Consider the following 26,631-nt stretch of genomic DNA (forward strand, 5'->3'; position numbering starts at 1 on the left):
CAAATCTTATTGGTCGCACACACATATTTATCAGACGTTATTGCGGGTGTAGCGAAATGCTTGTGTTCCTAGCTCCAACAGTGAAGTAATATATAACAATTCACACAATTCTAAAAGTAAAAGAATGGAATTAAGAAATATATAAATATTAGGATGAGCAATGTCAGAGTCCGGAGTATGTGTGTGTGTCATATATACAGTGGGGAAAAAAGGTATTTAGTCAGCCACCAATTGTGCAAGTTCTCCCACTTAAAAAGATGAGAGGCCTGTAATTTTCATCATAGGTACACGTCAACTATGACAGACAAATTGAGATTTTTTTTCTCCAGAAAATAACATTGTAGGATTTTATGAATTTATTTGCAAATTATGGTGGAAAATAAGTATTTGGTCACCTACAAACAAGCAAGATTTCTGGCTCTCACAGACCTGTAACTTCTTCTTTAAGAGGCTCCTCTGTCCTCCACTCGTTACCTGTATTAATGGCACCTGTTTGAACTTGTTATCAGTATAAAAGACACCTGTCCACAACCTCAAACAGTCACACTCCAAACTCCACTATGGCCAAGACCAAAGAGCTGTCAAAGGACACCAGAAACAAAATGGTAGACCTGCACCAGGCTGGGAAGACTGAATCTGCAATAGGTAAGCAGCTTGGTTTGAAGAAATCAACTGTGGGAGCAATTATTAGGAAATGGAAGACATACAAGACCACTGATAATCTCCCTCGATCTGGGGCTCCACGCAAGATCTCACCCCGTGGGGTCAAAATGATCACAAGAACAGTGAGCAAAAATCCCAGAACCACGCGGGGGGGACCTAGTGAATGACCTGCAGAGAGCTCGGACCAAAGTAACAAAGCCTACCATCAGTAACACACTACGCCGCCAGGGACTCAAATCCTGCAGTGCCAGACGTGTCCCCCTGCTTAAGCCAGTACATGTCCAGGCCCATCTGAAGTTTGCTAGAGTGCATTTGGATGATCCAGAAGAGGATTGGGAGAATGTCATATGGTCAGATGAAAGCAAAATATAACTTTTTGGTAAAAACTCAACTCATGGTGTTTGGAGGACAAAGAATGCTGAGTTGCATCCAAAGAACACCATACCTACTGTGAAGCATGGGGGTGGAAACATCATGCTTTGGGGCTGCTTTTCTGCAAAGGGACCAGGACGACTGATCCGTGTAAAGGAAAGAATGAATGGGGCCATGTATCGTGAGATTTTGAGTGAAAACCTCCTTCCATCAGCAAGGGCATTGAAGATTAAATGTGGCTGGGTCTTTCAGCATGACAATGATCCCAAACACACCGCCGGGCAACGAAGGAGTGGCTTCGTAAGAAGCATTTCAAGGTCCTGGAGTGGCCTAGCCAGTCTCCAGATCTCAACCCCATAGAAAATCTTTGGAGGGAGTTGAAAGTCCGTGTTGCCCAGCGACAGCCCCAAAACATCACTGCTCTAGAGGAGATCTGCATGGAGGAATGGGCCAAAATACCAGCAACAGTGTGTGAAAACCTTGTGAAGACTTACAGAAAACGTTTGACCTGTGTCATTGCCAACAAAGGGTATATAACAAAGTATTGAGAAACTTTTGTTATTGACCAAATACTTATTTTCCACCATAATTTGCAAATACATTTATTAAAAATCCTACAATATGATTTTCTGGAGAGAAAAAAATCTAATTTTGTCTGTCATAGTTGACGTGTACCTATGATGAAAATTACAGGCCTCTCTCATCTTTTTAAGTGGGAGAACTTTCACAATTGGTGGCTGACTAAATACTTTTTTCCCCACTGTATATGTGATGGGATGTATAGACATTACGGACAGTATGTGGACAAAATATTTAGTATATTTGTATAATACGTAGGATAGAATAGCATTTATACAGCAATAGTCGAATAGGATGGCATTGACTAGAACATAGTATATACATATGAAATGGGTAAAACAGTATGTAAACATTAAAGTGACCAGTGTTCCATTATTAAAGTGACCAGTGATTCCATGTCTATGTACATAGGGCAGCAGCCTCTAAGGTGCAGAGTTGAGTAACCGGGTGGTAGCCGGCTAGTGACAGTGACTAAGTTCAGGACAGGGTACTGGGTGTGGGCCGGCTAGTGATGGCTATTTAACAGTCTGATGGCCTTGAGATAGAAGCTGTTTTTCAGTCTCAACTTTGATGCACCTGTACTGACCTCACCTTCTGGATGATAGCGGGGTGAACAGGCTGTGGCTCAGGTGGTTGATGTCCTTGATCTTTTTGGCCTTCCTGTGACATCGGGTGCTGTAGGTGTCCTGGTGGGTAGGCAGTGTGCACCCGGTGATGCATTGGGCAGACCGCACCACCCTCTGGAGAGCCCTGCAGTTGCGGGCGGTGCAGTTGCCGTACCAGGCGGTGATACAGCCCTACAGGATGCTCTCAATGTTGAATCTGTTTAAAAAAATAAAATAAAAAAAAATAAAAAAAAAGGGCAAATATTACACAATTCAGGTGTGCAAAGCTCGTAGAGACTTACCCAGGAAGACTCACAGCTGTAATCACTGCCAAAGGTGAGTCTAACATGTATTGACTCAGGGGGTTGAACACTTATGTAATCAAGATATATTAAGGTTTTATATCCATAAAAAACAAAAATAATTGTGTAATTGACAAAAAAATGACATTTAAAATCAAACATAGCACCAAATGTAGAAAAAGTCAATGGGTGTGAATACTTTCTGAAGGCACTGTATACTGTAGTTCAGAGCTGTTTGTGTGTATGCGTACACATACTGTATGCTATCTTCATCTGGTCAGATAATGTGTTGAAAGGAGCTAGTAATTGGTTGCTGGGCTCCATGCCAAGTTACCTCACTTCCAACACAAACACACAAAGTGCCCGCTTACATAATTTAATAGAACAGCTTTAAAAGGCTTCAACAGCTAAGCTCCAACCTCCCATTTCACTCACTGACTTAAATGTACCAGTATTACCATGCAGCAGTGTGCAAGCTATAAGCTACAGCCACATTAGGTAGGTCACAGGCACAAGTACAACAGAATCATGTGAAATTCACATTAGTTGTGTTTGCTTGTATCATATTGTATTGAACAAGCTAGGGCTCTGGTGGTTGGATCTCATATCAAAGATCAGCAGACTTGACACAAAGGGAATGTCTATTAATTTCCTTTTATTTCATATACATTTCTTAAATGTTTTGGCACACTCATGTCTGTCTATAACATACACATACATACACACACACCTCTTTTAAATGATTTACTCCAAAACAATGTCATGATAGTCTCTACTGTACATTGATAAAAGGCAATCTCTGTGCTTCAATTCACATTTGTCAGGTAAATCCACCCTTTGCTCCACTGCAAAAACCAGACCAAAGCAGGATCCAGTCCAGGGCAAAGTCAGGTCAGTTTGACATGTCATGATGTCACCTACACCGTGTCACAATCTTCCTCCACAACGGCACATCTGTATGTCCTTGGCGACCGCAAGCGGCTGTCACCGTTCGTGTTTCGACATACTTTCTCCTCTCTCTACCACGGCAACTCTGTTTCTCAGCTCCTTCGGCGCAACGTCCACGAAGAACTCTGCCATGACAGGACAATGGTCAGACGCCACCCCGCCCCACGACCAGTTGTCAGGTATCCAGGGGTTGGTCAGGCCCTCCCGCACCACCAGGCAGTGACCTGCAGGGGGAAGCACATACATGGAGATACATACACTTCAGAGAGGTTACACATTCAGATTAAATTCCTGGTAGTTTATTGCAGTGGGTATAACTACAATGGTATGAACGCCACATATTCTGACACACAGTTACATCCGTAGACATCAGACAGACACAAACAGACACAGACGTACCTGCATAAATCTTCTTCAGTGACTTGCTGACCCAGATGTTGTCCAGACAGAGGGAGCCCTGGGGGGAGCGGGTGCTGATGTTGGTGAACATGTTGGGGGGCACCAGGGGGCTCAGCCTCTCCTTCCTCAGCTGGTCCAACTCACTGCTCTGGGGGGGCAGGCCAAAGTCCCCTAACACCACCAGGCCCTTCTGACCTGTCACACAGATAAACCACAGATGGACATTAGCCATGTAGCTACGTCAAAAAACAGAATACAATAAACCACTGAGGAAGAGAAAGAGGGTAAGAATAAAGGAAGAGAAAGAGGACGTAAGTTTAGAAAAGACAGACTAGGGTGACCTTTGACCTTCAGCTACTGACCTTTCAGTGCGTCCTGGATACTAGAGGTATGTCTGTGGGCCTTGACTTCCTCAGAGTGGTGGTTCCTACCGTTGGACTCCTCAGCCCCAGACACAGCCGGAGCTCTCATGTGGACATTGACTATCGTCAGCTCAGACTTTCCAATCTAGTTACATATTAACCATTAACATAATGTTAGTCTCTCTAGCAGGACTTTATATGGTTATAATGGTATTGATAGGGGCAATAAAATGAGTAATGCGTTCTGTTACAGTCATTTTATGATAGTCATTTCAGTTTAGGGACACACACACTCCTTGTTGACTTACATAAAAGTGGGCAAGGTAAGGCCGGGGGTGGGGGTGTTTCCCATTGCCGTTGACAACAGGACTCTCCACGACGGAAGCATCTTTCAGGTCGATCCCAGAAGAGCTGTCCCACAGGAACCCAGAATAACTGACTCCCTGAGGGAAGAGAGGACAACAGACAGACAGGAGTGAAAAAAGGAGACTTGTCAAATTTCCAGGACACCCTTGAACCAGTATTGGAGTCAACTCAGTTTTCAGTGAACTTCCCAAAGCCAGAGCTCAGTCTCTACTATATCACTAGGGAGGGGGATGTTTCCTGGTCAGCCCTCTCTAAATATAAAGAGCCTGGGGATGTCTGGCCTATATACTGCAGATGAAGGCATGGCTGTATCTTCAGTTCTCCTCTCTGTTAGTTAAATGAGCCCCCCCCCACCCAGGGAAAGTTTAAGCCTCTCTGAGTTCTGGTGGGTCTGCCTCTGGGGCAGGAGGGGATCATTTGCTGGGGTAACGGTCAGCGTCACAGCTAGACCCAGAAGCAGATGGACTAGTTTGAGATCGATTAGATTAATAGACAGAGAGAGAGAGACAGAGAGAGAGACAGAGACAGAGAGACAGAGACAGAGAGACAGAGACAGAGACAGACACAGAGAGAGAGAGACAGACACACACAGAGAGAGAGAGAGAGAGAGAGAGAGAGAGAGAGAGAGAGAGAGAGAGAGAGAGAGAGAGAGAGAGAGAGAGAGAGAGAGAGAGAGAGAGAGAGAGAGAGAGAGAGAGAGAGAGAGGAGGGGTGTGTCATAGATAAGACAGGCCAGAGAACATGGCCACTGCAGTGGAGCCTCAGACAGATATGATACCCACTGGCTACATCTTCCTGCTGCTAAGTCAATGGAGCTTTCTAAACCACGTGCAGAGAGCAGACACACAAACACACTTGCACTAAAAACTAATCAAATTGTACACACACACACACACACACACACACACACACACACACACACACACACACATCCCTAACCACCACCAAAAGCCATTATAAAAACTAATCAAATCGTACACGGAGATCCTGTTCTACACTGAACAGGTCAGAGTAACAGCAGAAGAGTTATAGCTCCATTCCAGAGCATCTTCACAGCTCCTTGACAAACTGCAGAGCCTGACAGTGGCAGGACTAGGAGAGGGAGGCTGGGAGGGATGGGAGGCTGACAGTGGCAGGGCAGGACTAGGAGAGGGAGGCAGGAAGGGCTGGAAGGTTGACAGTGGGGGGCTGGAAGGTTGACAGTGGAAGGGCAGGACTAGGAGAGGGAGGCAGGGAGGGCTGGAAGGTTGACAGTGGCAGGACTAGGAGAGGGTGGCAGGGAGGGCTGGAAGGTTGACAGTGGCAGGAGAGGGAGAATGACAGTGGCAGGAGAGGGAGGCTGACAGTGGCAGGACTAGGAGAGGGTGGCAGGGAGGGCTGGAAGGTTGACAGTGGCAGGAGAGGGAGAATGACAGTGGCAGGAGAGGGAGGCTGACAGTGGCAGGACTAGGAGAGGGTGGCAGGGAGGGATGGGAGGCTGACAGTACTAGAGGTCAGAGGGTTTGTTTATGACCCCCCTCCACATTATCTGTACTATCCATCTTACTTGACAGGAGCCATCGGCCACAGACACAGAATAAAGCTCAAGTTAACTTCAAGGGTCAATTTCAGGACTGGCTTCCTCTGAGGGTAAACACTGCTATATAGTCCTTGTGGTGTTTGGGAAGACAGAGTGTTGGACAGACATTATGGGAACAGAAAGGGCCTCTCTCTAAGGGTCCCCTAAAACAACCAGCTTTAATCATACTGTACTAGACCTTCTGACCTTTGACCACTACAGCAGACCTTAGATCATGGTATCTATTGAGCTACATCTGGTCACTGATAACAGCCCCTTAGTAAAGAGGTTATGTTTGAGTGTAAAGGGTTAGTACATTTTTCAGTAATAATTGCTGTTTACTTCTGGGCTGTGTGAAATATTGAGATGGGTGGTCTGTTTCAGATGGGATGTGAGATTGTGAGAGAGGGGGGCTGGGGGGGGGGGGGGAGAAACACAGCGGGAGAGAGATGGAAAAAGAGAGAGAGAAACAAGAAAGACAGACAGACAGAAAGGGAAAGAGAATAAAATAGTTTTTAGTGCAGTGAGGTCATCAGTAACCTTACCTCGTTGGACAGTCCTGTGTGTTTCTCAGAGACGGTACTCTTCCAGACTCCCCGTGGTCCTCTCCACTTCCTCACGCTGTCCAACGAGCCCTGGTTCAGTTCCACACAGAACTGCAACACAATAGAGGAGGGGTACGTATTATTACACAACACTGGACTGGACAGTAGACCATAGAAATAGTGTAGTAGTCATTCAGTCATTCTATTTCTATGCAGTGGGCAATGCAATGGATGTAGGGGGCATATTAAACAGCACATAGCAGTATTACATCACATATCACAGCTACTGTCAACACACTATTTTTGTCTCTGCTACAATCGGTTTTTAAAATAGCCACAGCAGATATTTAACTACTTGAAATGAGCACCATTTTTAGTATGAAGTGAAAGTTACACTGAAATGACTCCTCAAATGATACCTTTTGAAATTACCTCAAATAATGTATTTCAGTGTGCAAAGACACCAGCAGTGTTGTAACGTGAGAGGTCACTGAACAAGTTGGCAGCGATGGACTGGGAGAATTGGGAGAGGAGAACTTGGTTTTGAGACAGTTTGCCTTGACTGACCTGCTACCAGGTCCCAGAGGGAGAGCTTCCCTATGGGGCACCAGGAGAGGCAGAGGATCCCCTCCCTGGGTCGTACCTAGCCCTCACCCCCACCCCACCCAGGGAGAGTGACATTAATTAACCTATAGCACAGCTGTCATATCATGCTGGTTATATCCACTCACTTCCCTGTCCTACTGTTCAGAGAGAAAGAGACAGCTCAGCAACTGTCAATGATCAGGTCAGTTCCCTGTCTCTCATACTGTTCCTACTGTTCCTATTCTCAGTCTGACTTTCTCCTATTAAGGGGTGTGTGTGTGTGTGTGTGCGTCCTCATACTGTCTGATAACACCGTCTCTCTGACTGTAGGGAAGGAAAGCCAACTTTACCAGTGACTATCATCAATAATTGCCCTATCATCCTCTTCTGCAGGCCCTATATTAATGTCAAGCACCAACTCAAGCTGACACAGTGCCAAGCAGCCTACAATAAATGAAACTAATAACATTTCAAAATGGCAGCTGGTAGAAAACAAACAGAATTTACTATCGTCATGACGCCTGTATCCGGCAGAAGCGAAGGGAGATATGAGGATGGATGGAAGGCAGCTCTTCCTAGGTACAACAAAACACACAGCCATAATTCAACCAGTGATGAACCAAGACGTGGGTATAGAGGAGGCCTTGGCACAGCTCCGGTGTGACCGGTGTGTGTGTACGTACAGTATGTATGTATAGTACCAGTCAAAAGTTTGGACACACCGACTCATTCAAGGGTTTTTCTTTATTTGTACTATTTTCTACATTGCAGAATAATAGTGAAGACATCAAAACTATGACATAACATTTGGAATCATGTAGTAACCAAAACAAGTGTTAAACAAATCAAAATATATTTTAGATGTTAGATTCTTCAAAGTAGCCTTGGTATTTTATTAGGATCCCCATTAGCTGTCGCAAAAGCAGCAGCTACTCTTCCTGGGGTCCACACAAAATATGAAAGATGACATAATACATTCATTTTTTACATTTTAGTCATTTAGCAGACGCTCTTATCCAGAGCAACTTACAGTTAGTGAGTGCATACATTTTCATACTGGCCCCCCGTGGGAAACGAACCCACAACCCTGGCGTTGCAAGCGCCATGCTCTAACCAACAGAGCTACAGGGGACAAGAACAGCTCAAGGACAGAACTACATACACTTTTTTTTAAAGGCACACGTAGCCTACATATCAGTACATACACAAACTATCTAGGTCAAATAGGGGAGGGGCGTTGAGCCGTGGTGCTGTTTTATCGGTTTTTTGAAACCAGGTTTGCTGTTCATTTGAGCAATATGAGATGGAACAGAGTTCCATGCAATAATGGCTCTATATAATACTGTCCGCTTTTAAGCCAAGAGAGACTGGCATGCATAGCATTTATAACAGCTCTCTGATTACAATGAAGAGCAAGATGTGTCGCTCTGTTTTGGGTCTGCTGCAGCTTATCTCGGTCTTTCCTTGCAGCACTGAACCACACGACTGGACAATAATCAAGATTAGACAAAACTAGAGCCTGCAGAATTTGCTTTTTGGAGTGTGGTGTCAAAAAAGCAGAGCATCTCTTTATTACGGACAGACCTCTCCCCATCTTTACAACAATTGAATCTATATGTTTTGACCATGATAGATTGTAAACTAAGGTAACGCCAAGTAATTTAGTTTCCTCAACTTGTTCAACAGCCACACCATTCATTACCAGATTCAGCAGAGGTCTATAATTTAGGGAATGATTTGTACCAAATACAATGCTCTTAGTTTTAGAGATGTTCCTGACCAGTTTATTAGTCCACCCATTCCAAAACAGACTGCAACTCTTTAAGGGTTTTAGTGATAAAATTAGCCGTGTTTGCTGATGCGTATATGGTTGAATCATCAGCATACATGGACACACATGCTTTGATTAATGCCAGTGGCAGGTCATTGGTAAAAATATAAAAGAGTAGAGGGCCTAAAGAGCTGCCCTGTGGTACACCACACTTTACATGACATTAGAGAAGCTTCCATTAAAGAAAACCCTTTAAGTTCTATTAGATAGATAGCTCTGAATCCACGATATGGCAGAGGTTGAAAAGCCATAACACATACGTTTTTTCAACAACAGGTTATGGTCAATAATATCAAAGGCTGCACTGAAATCTAACAGTATAGCTCCCACAATCTTCTTATTATCAATTTCTTTCAACCAATCATCAGTAATTTGTGTCAGTGCAATACATGTTGAGTGCCCTTCCCTATAAGCATGCTGAAAGTCTGTTAATCTGTTTACAGAGAAATAGCATTGTATTTGGTCAAACACCATTTTTTCCAACAGTTTGCTAAGAGCTGGCAGCAAGCTGATTGGTCTGCTGTTAGAACCAGTAAAGGCCGCTTTACCATTCTTGGATAGCGGAATTACTTTGGCTTCCCTCCAGGCCTGAGGACAAATACTTTCCTCTAGGCTCAGATTAAAGATATGACAGATAGGAGTGGCTATAGAGTCAGCTACCATCCTCAGTAGCTTTCCATCTAAGTTGTCAATGCCAGGAGGTTTGTCATTATTGATCGATAACAATAACTTTTCCACCTCTCCCACACTAACTTTAAAGAATTCAAACTTGCAATGCTTTTCTTTCATTATGTATGAATATGATGGCTCACTGTTCATTGTTGGCATTTCCTGCCTAAGTTTGCCCACTTTGCCAATTAAGTAATCATTAAAATATTTGGCAACATCAAAATGGTTTTGTGATGAATAAGCCATCTGATTCTATTACATTTACATCATTTAGCAGACGCTCTTATCCAGAGCGACTTACAAATTGGTGCATTCAACTTATGATAGACAGTGGGACAACCACTTTTTTTATGGGGGGGGGGGGGGGGGGGGTAGAAGGATTACTTTTATACTATTACAGATATTCCTTAAAAGAGGTAGGGTTTCAAGTGTCTCCGGAAGGTGGCCAGTGACTCCGCTGTCCTGGCGTCGTGGGGGAGCTAGTTCCACCATTGGGGTGCCAGAGCAGCGAATAGCTTTGACTGGGCTGAGCAGGAACTGTGCTTCCGTAGAGGTAAGGGGGCTAGCAGGCCAGAGGTGGATGAACGTAGTGCCCTCGTTTGGGTGTAGGGTCTGATCAGAGCCTGAAGGTAAGGAGGTGCCGTTCCCCTCACAGCTCCGTAGGCAAGCACCATGGTTTTGTAGTAGATGCGAGCCTCAACTGGAAGCCAGTGGAGTGTGCGGAGAAGCGGGGTGACATGAGAGAACTTGGGAAGGTTGAACACCAGACGGGCTGCAGCGTTCTGGATACGTTGTAGGGGTTTAATGGCACAGGCAGGGAGCCCAGCCAACAGCGAGTTGCAGTAATCCAGACGGGAGATGACAAGTGCCTGGATTAGGACCTGTGCCGCTTCCTGTGTAAGGTAGGGTCGTACTCTGCGAATGTTGTAGAGCATGAACCTGCAGGATCGGGTCACCGCTTTGATGTTAGCGGAGAACGACAGGGTGTTGTCCAGGGTCACGCCAAGGTTCTTTGCATTCTGGGAGGAGGACACAATGGAGTTGTCAACCGTGATGGCGAGATCATGGAGCGGGCAGTCCTTCCCCGGGAGGAAGAGCAGCTCCGTCTTGCTGAGGTTCAGCTTGAGGTGGTTATCCAACATCCACACTGATATGTCTGCCAGATGAAACATTTATTTGTCTTTCTGCCCATAATTTCATTTAAATTACTCCAAAGTTTTTTACATCATTCTTTATATAATTTATATCATTGATCTTGGCTTCATAATACAGTTTCTTATTTTTGTTGAGTTTAGTCAGGGATGTAGCTCAGTTGGTAGAGCATGGCGTTTGCAACGCCGCCAGGGTTGTGGGTTCGATTCCCACGGGGGGCCAGTATGAAAAAAAAAAAAAATTAATAATAATAATGTATGCACTCACTAACTGTAAGTCGCTCTGGATAAGAGCGTCTGCTAAATGACTAAAATGTAAATGTAAATGTAGTCACATCATTTCTCAATTTGCAGCAATTGGTTTGGTTATCGTTGTCGTCGGGTGAGGTTGTGTCTCTCTCTGGCGGGAGGTAAGCTTGGCTTATATGGTGTCGAGTAAAGCTTAAACTATGTAGTTAGATTGTAGTTAGGTATTGTAGGTAGTTATCGTGGGTTATTGTATGTAATTATTTTAGGTACTGTATTCGGCTGAGCCCGGTGAAGCACGAGGCTAGCTAACCCACTACCTGGACTAGCTAGCGGGTAGCTACTGGTAACTATTAGCAACTGTGGATAGTTGTTTCACGCTTGAGAGTACCTGTAATTACGCCAGCTAGCTGCCTACAATAATTACATACAATAATGCCTACCATTCAGCTGTTTTTCTAACCTCATTGTCTGAAGCGTTAACGTTAGGTAGTAAGTAGCTACTGTGCTCGAAATGTAGCTAGCTTGTTGCTACCTGGATAGCTACTAAACAATAGCTGGAACGACCTAGCGAACAGACGCGAACTGGCTGAATCGATTCAGTGGCTAGCTTTGCACTTGGCTAGCTAACAGTAGCTACTAGGTGTAAGCTATAACCTACATTTGTGTTTTGTTTTTACATACTGGTAGCCAGAGTCGTTCAAGGGGATTCAGGACATGGGTGACTAGTTAACGTTAGCTTAGCTCTCTCTGTGTGTTCGTGCCGTGGGAGGACGGGTTTCTTCGTTGGCAGAAAGCAATGGCTAGCTAGTATGCTAACTATTCTAGCTAACTAACTGGCTGAATAAGTTGACGACGGACTCGCTCAAGCTGTCGGGACTAACCCACAACGTTAGACACGGACACGAATGATCTGCTTGGCGTGTTGACACACTGGTGGTTTGTTGTGGCCGAGTATTGGTGCTAAACCGTGTTGATGGAGTCCGGCATGCTAGTTGGCTGTGGTGTCATATGACTAGGTGCCCTGGACGGTTTTCACAGAAGAATACTGTACCAAGTTAGCTAGCTGAATAAACTAAGTTAGTCTATTCCTAGAAAACATTGAACAGCTGTAGTTTACAACAATTATAGTTTCTGAGGTGGAAGTTGGGAGAGTTATATTTGGGTGTTTCAGTGAAACGTAAGTGAGGGAGGCCCCGCTCTCTCGCTTTCCCAGATGTTTAGTTCATTACATTCCGATCTCCTTTGCATTAATGTAGCCATTTTCTGTAGCCTGTCAACTATGCCTCTGTCTATCCCTGTTCTCTCCTCTCCGCACAGGCTATACAAACGCCTCACACCGTGTGGCTGCTGCCTCTCTAACCTGGTGGTCCCTGCACGCACGACCCACGTGGAGTTCCAGGTCTCCAGCAGCCTCTGGAACTGCCGTTCTGCGGCCAACAAGGCAGAGTTCATCTCAGCCTATCCTACCCTCCAATCCCTCGACTTCTTGGCGCTGACGGAAACATGGATTACCACTGAAAACACTGCTACTCCTACTGCTCTCTCCTCGTCTGACCATGTGATCTCGCATACCCCGAGAGCATCTGGTCAGCGGGGTGGTGGCACAGGAATCCTCATCTCTCCCAAGTGGACATTCTCTCTTTTTCCCCTGACCCATCTGTCTATCTCCTCATTTGAATTCCATGCTGTCACAGTCACTAGCCCATTCAAGCTTAACATCCTTGTCATTTATCGCCCTCCAGGTTCCCTTGGAGAGTTCATCAAATGAGCTTGACGCCTTGATAAGTTCCTTTCCTGAGGATGGCTCACCCCTCACATTTCTGGGGGACTTCAACCTCCCTACGTCTACCTTTGACTCATTTCTCTCTGCCTCCTTCTTTCCACTCCTCTCCTCTTTTGACCTCACCCTCTCACCATCCCCCCCTACTCACAAGGCAGGCAATACGCTTGACCTCATCTTTACTAGATGCTGTTCTTCTACTAATCTCACTGCAACTCCCCTCCATGTCTCCGACCACTACTTTGTATCCTTTTCTCTCTCGCTCTCCTCCAACACTACTCACTCTGCCCCTACTCAGATGGTAATGCGCCGTCGCAACCTTCGCTCTCTCTCCCGCTACTCTCTCCTCTTCCATCCTATCATCTCTTCCCTCTGCTCAATCCTTCTCCCTCCAATCTCCTGATTCTGCCTCCTCAACCCTCCTCTCCTCCCTTTCTGCATCCTTTGACTCTCTATGTCCCCTATCCTCCCAGCCGGCTCTGTCCTCCCCTCCTGCTCCGTGGCTTGACGACTCATTGCGAGCTCACAGAACAGGGCTCCGGGCAGCCGAGCGGAAATGGAGGAAAACTAGACTCCCTGCGGACCTGGCATCTTTTCACTCCCTCCTCTCTACATTTTCTTCATCTGTTTCTGCTGCTAAAGCCACTTTCTACCACTAAATTCCAAGCATCTGCCTCTAACCCTAGGAAGCTCTTTGCCACCTTCTCCTCCCTGCTGAATCACCCCCCCCCCCTCCTCCCTCCTCCCCTCTCCTCCCTCTCTGTGGATGACTTCGTCAACCATTTTGAAAAGAAGGTTGACGACATCCGATCCTCGTTTGTTAAGTCAAATGACACTGCTGGTCCTGCTCACACTGCCCTACCCTATGCTTCGACTTCTTTCTCCCCTCTCTCTCCATATGAATTCTTGCGACTTGTGACGGCCGGCCGCCCAAGCCCACTTGACCCTATCTCCTCCTCTCTTCTCCAGACCATCTCCGGTGACCTTCTCCCTTACCTCACCTCGCTCATCAACTCATCCTTGACCGCTGGCTATGTCCCTTCCGTCTTCAAGAGAGCGAGAGTTGCACCCCTTCTCAAAAAACCAACACTGGATCCCTCTGATGTCAACAACTACAGACCAGTATCCCTTCTTTTTTTCTCTCCAAAACTCTTGAGCGTGCCGTCTTTAGCCAACTCTCTTGCTATCTCTCTCAGAATGACCTTCTTGATCCAAACCAGTCAGGTTTCAAGACTGGTCATTCAACTGAGACTGCTCTTCTCTGTGTCACGGAGGCTCTCCGCACTGCTAAAGCTAACTCTCTCTCCTCTGCTCTTGTCCTTCTAGACCTGTCTGCTGCCTTTGATACTGTGAACCATCAGATCCTCCTCTCCACCCTCTCCGAGTTGGGCATCTCCGGCGCGGCTCACTCTTGGATTGCGACCTACCTGATCGGTCGCTCCTACCAAGTGGCGTGGCGAGAAGCTGTCTCCGCACCACGTGCTCTCACCACTGGTGTCCCCCAGGGCTCAGTTCTAGGCCCTCTCCTATTCTCACTATACACCAAGTCACTTGGCTCTGTCATATCCTCACATGGCCTCTCCTATCATTGCTACGCAGACGACACACAACTAATCTTCTCCTTTCCCCCTTCTGATAACCAGGTGGCGAATCGCATCTCTGCATGTCTGGCAGACATATCAGTGTGGATGATGGATCACCACCTCAAGCTGAACCTCGGCAAGACGGAGCTGCTCTTCCTCCCGGGGAAGGACTGCCCGTTCCATGATCTCGCCATCACGGTTGACAACTCCGTTGTGTCCTCCTCCCAGAGTGCGAAGAGCCTTGGCGTGACCCTGGACAACACCCTGTCGTTCTCCACTAACATCAAGGCGGTGACCCGATCTTGTAGGTTCATGCTCTACAACATTCGGAGAGTACGACCCTGCCTTACACAGGAAGCGGCACAGGTCCTAATCCAGGCACTTGTCATCTGTCTGGATTACTGCAACTCGCTGTTGGCTGGGCTCCCTGCCTGTGCCATTAAACCCCTACAACTCATCCAGAATGCCGCAGCCCGTCTGGTGTTCAACCTTCCCAAGTTCTCTCACGTCACCCTGCTCCTCCGCACACTCCACTGGCTTCCAGTTGAAGCTCGCATCTGCTACAAGACCATGGTGCTTGTCTACGGAGCTGTGAGGGGAACGGCACCTCCGTACCTTCAGGCTCTGATCAGTCCCTACACCCAAAACGAGGCCATTGCGTTCATCCACCTCTGGCCTGCTGGCCCCCATACCTCTGCGGAAGCACAGTTCCCGCTCAGCCCAGTCAAAACTGTTCGCTGCTCTGGCACCCCAATGGTGGAACAAGCTCCCTCACGACGCCAGGACAGCAGAGTCACTCACCACCTTCCGGAGACACTTGAAACCCCACCTCTTTAAGGAATACCTGGGATAGGATAAAGTCATCCTTCTACCCCCCCTTACCCCACCCCAAAGAAAGAAAAAAAACATATTGTAAAGTGGTTATGCCACTGGCTATAAGGTGAATGCACCAATTTGTAAGTCGCTCTGGATAAGAGCGTCTGCTAAATGACGTAAATGTAAATGTAAAGTCAACCAGTCAGATGTGCAGCCAGACATATTAGCTACTCCTTTTGCCCCATCTCTTTCAACCATCGTTTTTCAATACCTCATCAATCCATGGAGCCTTAACAGTTCTAACAGTCAGTTTCCTAACAGGTGCATGTTTATCAATAATTGGAAGAAGCAATTTCATAAATTCATCAAGTGCAGTGTCTGGATGCTCCTTATTTTTCACATCAGACCAACAAATATCATCCACATATGAGTCACAGCAGAATCTTTTGTATGATCTCTTATACACTATTTTAGGCCCAGCTGTTGGAACTTTGGCTTTCCTGGATATAGCCACTGTAATGTTATCACTGCATCCAATGGGTACGGATACAGCTTTAGAACAATGTTCTACAGTATTAGTAAAAATTTGATCGATACATGTGGATGATCTTGTTCCTGTAGTGTTTGTAAACACCCTGGTAGGTTGATTAATAATCTGAACCAGATTACAGGCACTGGTTACAGTAAGAAGCTTCCTCTTTAGTGGACAGCTTGATGAAAACCAGTCAATATTCAGGTCCCCAAGAAAGTAGACCTCTCTGTTTGCATCACATACACTATCAAGCATTTCACACATATTATTTAGATACTGAGTGTTCGCACTTGGTGGCCTATAGCAACGCACTAAAAGAAAAGGCTTTAGATGTGGCAAGTGAACCTGCAACCACAACACTTCAATAACACTTTACTTAAGATCTTCTCTAAGCATTACAAGGATATGGCTCTGAATATATACAGCAACACCTCCCCCATAAGCATTTCTGTCTCTTCTATAGATGTTATATTCTTGTATTGCTACTGCTGTATCATCAAATGAATTATCTAAGTGAGTCTCAGAAATGGCTAATATATAAATGTTGTCTGATGTTAGCAAGTTATTGATTTCATGAACCTTATTTCTAAGGCTACATATATTAATAATTTGCTATTTTCAGCCCTTTCCTGGGTAGCTTATCAGAGGTCGACATAATACTGAAAAGAGCAAACAAAGCAAGATAAAAAATATATACATTCAGCAGTCCATTAATCAATTGGTGTGTGTGTGTGTGTGTGCACGCGCTGTGGGGTTGAAGCTATGAACCCATAGGCTTGGCTCTCTCATCCCTTCCAGGCTTCTGGGAGGGAGGGTGGATAATGAGCCTGTCATAGTGGATGTAAGCAATGTCCCTACTGGCAGCTTTCATGGCTGGGATAAGTTATTTCCTCTTCAGGCGCGCAGCTTCAGGATAGTCATCGTTGAGAAAGATATACATTCCTCTCAAGGTCTTGGCTCTTTCCAGAACAGCTACCTTGTCCTTGAACATCAGGAACTTCAACTCAATCTTCTTGTGGTCCATCTTCAATTTCTCCGAGATCATTTCCCTCACTTTGTCCTCAGACTCCGTCCAGGTCTCATGTGGAGATTCTGCAATTCCATCCACAACCATGTTGTTACGCCTTGATTGTCCCTCTGGATTTATCCGTCATTGATATCATGGATTCATACACAGAACTGATGTCCTCTCTCAATGACTTAAAGATTACTGTCATCTTGCCATTCTCCTTTTTCAACTCATCGAGCTGACCCTGGGAGAACTGCAAACTGTTCTTTAGGTCCTGGACCTCTCTGGTCAGGTCGTCCATTCTTTTATTAGTTGAATCCACCAGCATTTGGACAAAGCACTTGAAGCTATTTTCTTGTTGCTGTAACAACTGTTTGTATTACTCTTTTTGTTCGTTTAAAAGATCCTTCACGTGTGATAGAGAGACACCACTGTCCTTGGCAACGGTACTCCCGCCAGCTTTGGTCTTTGTCATGGTAGCTAGCAACGTAGGTTACGCTGTTACTCCTCACAGTTCCAGAGAGGGCAGGTCACAGGGAAGCTTGAAAACAACAAAACAGCAGGGATCTAAACAGCCACAAACCCGGGACAATCCGTGGGCCCAGCCACAATGGCTAACCGCTGCGTTCAAGCTCTCAAGAAAACCCTGCTTGCTTTATATGCTTCATATGCTGCAACGCCAAATAGCTCCTCAGACCCTGTCCTTGGTCGGCAGGATCACTGGACAGAGACTAGCAATCCCAGCAACTGATGCCAACTGTGTCGCAGGATCAAAACTAAAAAGTTAACTACCTAGTAAGAACTTCCCAATACACTTTCAAAACAACAAATCCGAGCTCTTCCTCGGATTTGATGCCAACTTTGCACACTCTTGGCATTCTCTCAACCAGCTTCACCTGGAATGCTTTTCCAACAGTCTTGAAGGTGTTCCCACATATGCTGAGCACTTGCTTGCTGCTTTTCCTTCAACTTTGCGGTCCAACTCATCCCAAACCATCTCAATTGGGTTGAGGCCAGGTCATCTGATGCACCACTCCATCACTCTCTTTCTTGGTCAAATAGCCCTTACACAGCCTGGAGGTGTGTTGGCCCCCCCGTGTAGCTCAGTTGGTAGAGCATGGTGTTTGCAACGCCAGGGTTGTAGGTTCGATTCCCACAGGGGGCCAGTATGAAAATGTATGCACTCACTAACTGTAAGTCGCTCTGGATAAGAGCTTCTGCTAAATTATTAAAATGTAAAATGTAAATGTCATTGTCCTGTTGAAAAATAAATGATAGAACCAGATGGGATGGCGTATCGCTGCAGAATGCTGCGGTAGCCATGCTGGTAAAGCGTGCCTTGAATTCTAAATAAATCACAGACAGTGTCACTAGCAAAACACCCCCACACCATCACACCTCCTCCTCCATGCTTCACGGTGGGAACCACACATGCGGAGATCATCCGTTCACCTACTCTGTGTCTCACAATGACACGGCAGTTGGAACCACAAATCTCAAATTTGGACTCAGACTAACAGGACAGATTTCCACCGGTTTAATGTCCATTGCTCATGTTTCTTGGCCCAAGAAAGTCTCTTCTTATTGGTGTCCTTTAGTTGTGGTTTCTTTGCAGCAATTCAACCATGAAGACCTGATTCACGCAGTCTCCTCTGAACAGTTGATGTTGAGATGTGCCTGTTACTTGAACTCTGTGAAGCATTTATTTGGGCTGCAATTTCTGAGGCTGGTAACTCTAATGAACTTATCCTCTGCAGCAGAAGTAACATCGGGTCTTCCTTTCCTGTGGCGGTCCTCATGAGAGTCAGTTTCATCAAAGCGCTTGATGGTTTTTGCGACTGCACTTGAAGAAACTTTCAAAGTTTTTGACATTTTCCGTATTGACTGACCTTTATGTCTTAAAGTAATGATGGACTGTAATTTCTCTTAGCTTATTTGAGCTGTTCTTGCCATAATATGGACTTGGTATTTTACCAAATAGGGCTATCTTCTGTATACCCCCCTACCTTGTCACAACACAAATGATTGGCTCAAACGCATTAAGGAAATAAATTACACACATTTTTAAGAAGGTACACCTGTTAATTGAAATGCATTCCAGGTGACAACCTCATGAAGCTGGTTGAGAGAATGCCAAGAGTGTGCAACACTGTGATCAAGGCAAAGGGTGGCTATTTGAAGAATCTCAAATATAAAATATATTTTGATTTGTTTAACACTTTTTTGGTTACTACATGATTCCATATGTGTTATTCATAGTTTTGATGTATTCACTATTATTCTGCAATGTAGGAAATAGTACAAATAAAGAATAACCCTTGAATGTGTAGGTGTCCAAACTTTTGACACGTACTGTATGAATGTGTATATATACATACACATACAGTGGGGGAAAAAAGTATTTAGTCAGCCACCAATTGTGCAAGTTCTCCCACTTAAAAAGATGAGAGAGGCCTGTAATTTTCATCATAGGTACACGTCAACTATGACAGACAAAGAGATTTTTTTTTCTCCAGAAAATCATATTGTAGGATTTTTAATGAATTTATTTGCAAATTATGGTGGAAAGTAAGTATTTGGTCAATAACAAAAGTTTCTCAATACTTCGTTATATACCCTTTGTTGGCAATGACACAGGTCAAACGTTTTCTGTAAGTCTTCACAAGGTGTTCACACACTGTTGATGGTATTTTGGCCCATTCCTCCATGCAGATCTCCTCTAGAGCAGTGATGTTTTGGGGCTGTCGCTGGGCAACACGGACTTTCAACTCCCTCCAAAGATTTTCTATGGGGTTGAGATCTGGAGACTGGCTAGGCCACTCCAGGACCTTGAAATGGTTCTTACGAAGCCACTCCTTCGTTGCCCGGGTGGTGTGTTTGGGATCATTGTCATACTGAAAGACCCAGCCACGTTTCATCATCAATGCCCTTGCTGATGGAAGGAGGTTTTCACTCAAAATCTCACGATACATGGCCCCATTCATTCTTTCCTTTACATGGATCAGTCGTCCTGGTCCCTTTGCAGAAAAACAGCCCCAAAGCATGATGTTTCCACCCCCATGCTTCACAGTAGGTATGGTGTTCTTTGGATGCAACTCAGCATTCTTTGTCCTCCAAACACGACGAGTTGAGTTTTTACCAAAAATTTATATTTTGGTTTCATCTGACCATATGACATTCTCCCAATCCTCTTCTGGATCATCCAAATGCACTCTAGCAAACTTCAGACGGGCCTGGACATGTACTGGCTTAAGCAGGGGGACACGTCTGGCACTGCAGGATTTGAGTCCCTGGCGGCGTAGTGTGTTACTGATGGTAGGCTTTGTTACTTTGGTCCCAGCTCTCTGCAGGTCATTCACTAGGTCCCCCCATGTGGTTCTGGGATCTTTGCTCACCGTTCTTGTGATCATTTTGACCCCACGGGGTGAGATCTTGCGTGGAGCCCCAGATCGAGGGAGATTATCAGTGGTCTTGTATGTCTTCCATTTCCTAATAATTGCTCCCACAGTTGATTTCTTCAAACCAAGCTGCTTACCTATTGCAGATTCAGTCTTCCCAGCCTGGTGCAGGTCTACAATTTTGTTTCTGGTGTCCTTTGACAGCTCTTTGGTCTTGGCCATAGTGGAGTTTGGAGTGTGACTGTTTGAGGTTGTGGTCTTTTATACTGATAACAAGTTCAAACAGGTGCCATTAATACAGGTAACGAGTGGAGGACAGAGGAGCCTCTTAAAGAAGAAGTTACAGGTCTGTGAGAGCCAGAAATCTTGCTTGTTTGTAGGTGACCAAATACTTATTTTCCACCATAATTTGCAAATAAATTCATTAAAAATCCTACAATGTGATTTTCTGGATTTTTTTTTCTCAATTTGTCTGTCATAGTTGACGTGTACCTATGATGAAAATTACAGGCCTCTCATCTTTTTAAGTGGGAGAACTTGCACAATTGGTGGCTGACTAAATACTTTTTTTCCCCACTGTACATACATACATACATACATACATACATACATACATACATACATACATACATATAGACACAGTTGAAGTCGGAAGTTTACATACACTTAGGTTGGAGTCATTAAAACTCGTTTTTCAACCACTCCACAAATTTCTTGTTAACAAACTATAGTTTTGGCAAGTCGGTTAGGACATCTACTTTGTGCATGACACAAGTAATTTTTCCAACAATGGTTTACAGACAGATTATTTCACTTACAATTCACTGTATCACAATTCCAGTGGGTCAGAAGTTTACATACACTAAGTTGACTGTTCCTTGGCTTTCGAAGCTTCTGATAGGCTAATTGACATCATTTTAGTCAATTGGAGGTGTACCTGTGGATGTATTTCAAGGCCTACCTTCAAACTCAGTGCCTCTTTGCTTGACATCATGGGGAAATCAAAAGAAATCAGCCAAGACATCAGAAAAAAAATTTGTAGACCTCCACAAGTCTGGTTCATCATTGGGAGCAATTTCCAAACGCCTGAAGGTACCACGTTCATCTGTACAAACAATAGTACGCAAGTTTAAACACCATGGGACCACGTAGCCGTCATACTGCTCAGGAAGGAGACGCGTTCTGTCTCCTAGAGATGAACGTACTTTGGTGCGAAAAGTGCAAATCAATCCCAGAACAACAGCAAAGGTCCTTGTGAAGATTCTGGAGGAAACAGGTACAAAAGTATCTATATCCACAGTACAACAAGTCCTATATTGACATAACCTGAAATGCTGCTCAGCAAGGCGCCACTGCTCCAAAACCGCCATAAAAAAGCCAGACTACGGTTTGCAACTGCACATGGGGACAAAGATCGTACTTTTTTGAGAAATGTCCTCTGGTCTGATGAAACAAATATATAACTGTTTGGCCATAATGACCATCGTTACGTTTGGAGGAAAAAGGGGGTTCCTTACAAGCCGAAGAACACCATCCCAACCGTGAAGCACGGGGGTGGCAGCATCATGCTGTGGGAGTGCTTTGCTGCAGGAGGGACTGGTGCACTTCACAAAATAGATGGCATCATGAGGAAGGACAATTATGTGGATATATTGAAGCAACATCTCAAGACATCAGTCAGGAAGTTAAAGCTTGGTCGCAAATGGGTCTTCCAAATGGACAATGACCCCAAGCATACTTCCAAAGTTGTGGCAAAATGGCTTAAGGACAACAAAGTCAAGGTATTGGAGTGGCCATCACTAAGCCCTGACCTCAATCCTATAGAAAATGTGTGGGCAGAACTGAAAAAGCGTGTGCGAGCATGGAGGCCAACAAACCTGACTCAGTTACACCAGCTCTGTCAGGAGGAATGAGCCAAAATTCACCCAACTTATTGTGGGAAGCTTGTGGAAGGCTACCCGAAACATTTGACCCAAGTTAAACAATTTAAAGGCAATGCTACCAATTACTAATTGAGTGTACGTAAACTTCTGACCCACTGGGAATGTGATGAAAGAAATAAAAACTGAAATAAATCATTTTCTCTACTATTATTCTGACATTTCACATTCTTAAAATAAGGTGGTGATCCTAATTGACCTATGACAGGGCATTTTTACTAGGATTAAAATGTCAGGAATTGTGAAAAACTGAGTTTAAATGTATTTGGCTAAGGTGTATGTAAACTTGCGACTTCAACTGTGTGTATATATATATATATATATATATATATATATATATATATATATATATATAGAGAGAGAGAGAGAGAGAGAGAGAGAGAGAGAGAGAGAGAGTCACTACTTTCACAGGTTACTCCCTACTACCACAGGCAGACTGACAGCCACCATTTTCTCCAGCTCAGTTATAGCTCCTCAGTCTCTACTCTGCAGCAACGTTTGAAACATGAGTAGACAACATACCACTTCTCACACACTCAGAACAGTTGGGATTCAAAGCATAACAGTCTAGATTTTCCAGACCCTGATGTTTTGTTGTTTCTAACAGATATGCCACAACTGACGTAGATTTTCAGTGGCCAGAATCCTCCTAGTATGGATAACAGTCCAGATGGCTGGCACACACACACTTCCAGGCAGGCTTGTTTAAGCAGCAGTGAGTAAGAGGAAAGAAAGCTTTATTTCCGATAGTTACAAGTTCTAATGTAAATAAGGAAGCATAGCTGTGGCAAATATACACGTCTGTTTCCCACCATGTTGCGTCAATAGATAATATAGGTCTGAGGGAAAAATACAAAGGAAGTGTGTAGGAGTGTGAAATGCGAAGAGAGACTGAGATATTGTGGGGGAGTATTAGTGTGTGTGAGGGTGAAAATGGTAAATAGTGTGGGTGTCTGTTGTGATGTAACCAAGTGGCTAGATGATGGCTACCCAACCATGTTACTCTACTCCTGCTTGTTGTTTAAGCCAACTCTGAAGAAGAAAAAACAGTGACTAATACTGCTTCACATGCTTAGTGACTAAACAGTGAAAAATGTCAACTGTTAGTAAACATGCCAACTCAAACTGTTGGTTTAGTCAGTGTGTGGTGCTTGATGCAGCATCACAGATGACGACCTCAGACGTGTTTACCATATTTGTAGAGATTAAAGGTAAACATATAATGGGGGGGCTGGTCTAGTGGTAGTGCTGCCACCCCTGAAGCACACATGCCCCTGGAGGCAGTGGTTCAATACCCCGTTCCACCACTCACTTTCTGTACTGTATCCATCTTCCCATCTCATTTTCTAATTTATATCTGTCAATCAGTTCTTCACACAAACCGGTGCGCCTGGCACCAACTACCATACCCCATTCAAAGGCACTTAAATATTTTGTCTTGCCCATTCACCCTTTCAATGATACACATACACAATCCATGTCTCAATTGTCTCAAGGTTTAAAAATCCGTCTTTAACCTGTCTCCTCCCCTTCATCTACACTGATTGAAGTGGATTTAACAGGTGACATCAATAAGGGACATTTGAATGTTACTCCCATGTAGGCCTGTATTTACAGTTATATCTTGTTTTGTCTGATCATGGGGGAAGTCTCAACTGGAAGTTATGAACCCAGAAAAGGTCATTTCAGTTTTGGAATTTTACAGAATATTCCAAGTTGTGAAATTCCAGTGGGCAGTTAAAGAATCCCTACAGGGAGTTGAGGAATAAGACAAGGAAGACTGATGTGATGTTAGAGTGATGTTAGAATGTGATGCGCTCCTTGAGAGAGAATTAGGTCGACAGAGCAGAGCTGCTGTCTCTCAAAGAGAGTTACAGAGTGAAAGCCTGTGGGTTTGAGGAGCCTGTGGGTTTGGACATAATTTTTCTGATTTCACACTCACACTTCGTGACTCACTGACTGTCTGTACTGCAGCGATAGAGGGAGGGAGAATGAAATCTGTAGAAGACGAGAGGAAAGAGATGGCTCATTTCTCTTCATGAAGCATCCTCCTCCCCTCCATCTCTCCTCTCTGCCTTTGGAAAGTCTCTCTCCCTCTCTTTTTTAGAAATAAACTATCAATCCCTCTATTCAGAGGGGAGCTTTCGCTCTATAACTCTCTCTCTCTGAGAGACAGCAGCTCTGCTCTGTCAACCTAGTTCTCTCTCCAGGAGCGCATCACATTCACATCACATACTGTACCAGACAGACAGACGGGCGGCTCATCTCTCTCCCTCTCGTCACAAACAGCTCCTACAGCTGTTACTAAAAGTCTGCTCCAGCACTGATATAAACACAAATTTCATTTACAGACACCGGCTCAGGACCTAGACAGGGTTCATAATAAATCTCCAATGCCAACATATACTTGTGAACACACAAATGATCTTCAGACTAGATCTGATATCTATAGATCTATCTATTTAACTAATTGAGTGCATATTCAGGCAGTCCCTAGAGAGGACCTTCTCTGACTGTCCACAGCTACATTCTCCTAACCTCATAACCAAAGTAGAGCGCAGACACACATAGAGATCCCTAATGGGTTGAGGACATTACATAACATTCAGTAATAGAGAAGCAGGTTATTCTAGCAGTGTGCAGCAGCATACCAGGGCAGTGTCCCCTATCTCTCCTCACACTCATAAAGAAGACACCCCTCTCTCCACACGTAGCAACTACTGACTTATTTATAGCGGTGAAAGCACAGGAGACTGGCCTCACAGTTCACACTACATTTAAGCCTGGAAATAGAATATAGTTTACACAGAGAGAGAGAGAGAGAGACAGAGAGAGAGAGAGAGAGAGAGAGAGAGAGAGAGAGAGAGAGAGAGAGAGAGAGAGAGAGAGAGAGAGAGAGAGAGAGAGAGAGAGAGAGAGAGAGAGAGAGAGAGAGAGAGAGAGAGAGAGAGAGAGAGAGAGAGAGAGAGAGAGAGAGAGAGAGAGAGAGAGAGAGAGAGAGAGAGAGAGAGAGAGAGAGAGAGAGAGAGAGAGAGAGAGAGAGATAGGGAGAGCTAGAAAGAAGGAGAAAAGCAGGAGAAATGGAGAGGGAGGGAGAAAGAGCGATAGAGAGAGAAAAGGAGAGAATTATGCATAATTGAGAAAGAACAGAAGGTTAAGTGGTGAGAGAGAGAGAACAAGGGAGGGAGGTTCTCTACATGTTTTTAATGTCAAGAGCATCTCATAATTATCACGAACATAAAGATTATCTGTACTGGTGGATTAATGGGTACACAGAACTTTGCTCCCCAAATCAATAAGAAAAGTATTTGATCTAGTAGGTGAAGAAAGGGATTGCTACACTGTACCTTGTCAAGGGCCTCCCGATCTACCAGGTCTTGGACTGCCAGTAACTTGATGCTGGAGAGAGCAAGAGAGGAATAGAGAGAGATGGTGTGAGACACATGGATGCATCAATTAAACAGTGGAGAATCATCTCTGTTATCCAAGCTGACCTTTGCGTTATTATTAGCCATATGATAGGGTGATAAATACACCAGTTCTGGTAATAGAGGAGAGGCCAGTGCATTATTAACACAGAGGGCCTCCCTACACATCCAGGATCCTCCTGACTCTACAACACATTACATGACTCAGTCTTTTCCCCTGAGGCACCATGTAATAAAGTCAACGGATGTGTCTGAAATGGCACACTATTCCCTACATAGTGCACCATACACAGCGGCTCTGTTCCAAAGTAGTGCACTAGGGAATAGGGGTGCCATTTCGGACACATACAACATTTATTATGCAGAGAAAGGCAGAGGGGAAGAGTAGACTTTGGACTGCAAGCCCAGGAGATTGTACATACAAACACATTGGTGCAGAGATGGGGTGGAACCTACTTTACGATCCCATAAACATGAAACTGTTTAGTTTCTAATTGTTTTTCCAGCCCACTAGTCAGCGTGATAAAAAAAGGGCAAAGCACTATTCTCTCTTTCTCCATCTTGGCCCCACTCTCCTCTTGCTCCATCCTGCACACTGTTCTCATGTCCCCCTCACTCACTCAGATCCACACAACTGCTGGCTATTAACTAAATGAGCAAACGGAACATTCCTTATTCGTTCACTGACTCATTCAGACTTGTTTAAAAATTAACCCCAGAGAAAACTCATTTGGTAATAGGATATTTTTTTTGGGGGGGGGGGTTCATCTTCAACAGAGGGCTTAGACTATGGACTACAGCTGTAACAGAAGAGGTAAAAATACTCTGGCCTATTTCACAGGTGGGATTAGACACACACACCCCCCACTGGTATGTCCATTACGGAAATATTTTACAGAGCTGCTTGACTGCACTGCACATCCTCGGTCTCCATGGCGACCAGGTACAGTGTTTTAATGCC

The 26,631-nt window shown here is 44.7% G+C and overlaps 1 protein-coding gene across 1 annotated transcript in view; it reads right to left on the reverse strand.

The window, feature by feature from the left end:
* Positions 1–3,156: 3,156 nt before the first annotated feature.
* LOC311118280 (endonuclease/exonuclease/phosphatase family domain-containing protein 1-like) overlaps positions 3,157–26,631 on the reverse strand; it is a 43,403-nt gene continuing 19,928 nt past the window's right edge. Inside the window, exons 2-7 of the mRNA XM_084157609.1 lie at positions 25,590–25,641; positions 6,700–6,810; positions 4,539–4,673; positions 4,231–4,375; positions 3,869–4,063; positions 3,157–3,693 (exon numbers count right to left, since the gene is read on the reverse strand). Coding sequence (XP_084013735.1) covers positions 3,506–3,693; positions 3,869–4,063; positions 4,231–4,375; positions 4,539–4,673; positions 6,700–6,810; positions 25,590–25,641 — 826 coding nt within the window. The 3' untranslated portion in view covers positions 3,157–3,505. The remainder of the gene's footprint in view (positions 3,694–3,868; positions 4,064–4,230; positions 4,376–4,538; positions 4,674–6,699; positions 6,811–25,589; positions 25,642–26,631) is intronic.

Source organism: Coregonus lavaretus (genome assembly GCF_964263955.1).
Source record: "Coregonus lavaretus genome assembly, chromosome: 3".
Lineage (NCBI taxonomy): Eukaryota > Metazoa > Chordata > Actinopteri > Salmoniformes > Salmonidae > Coregonus > Coregonus lavaretus.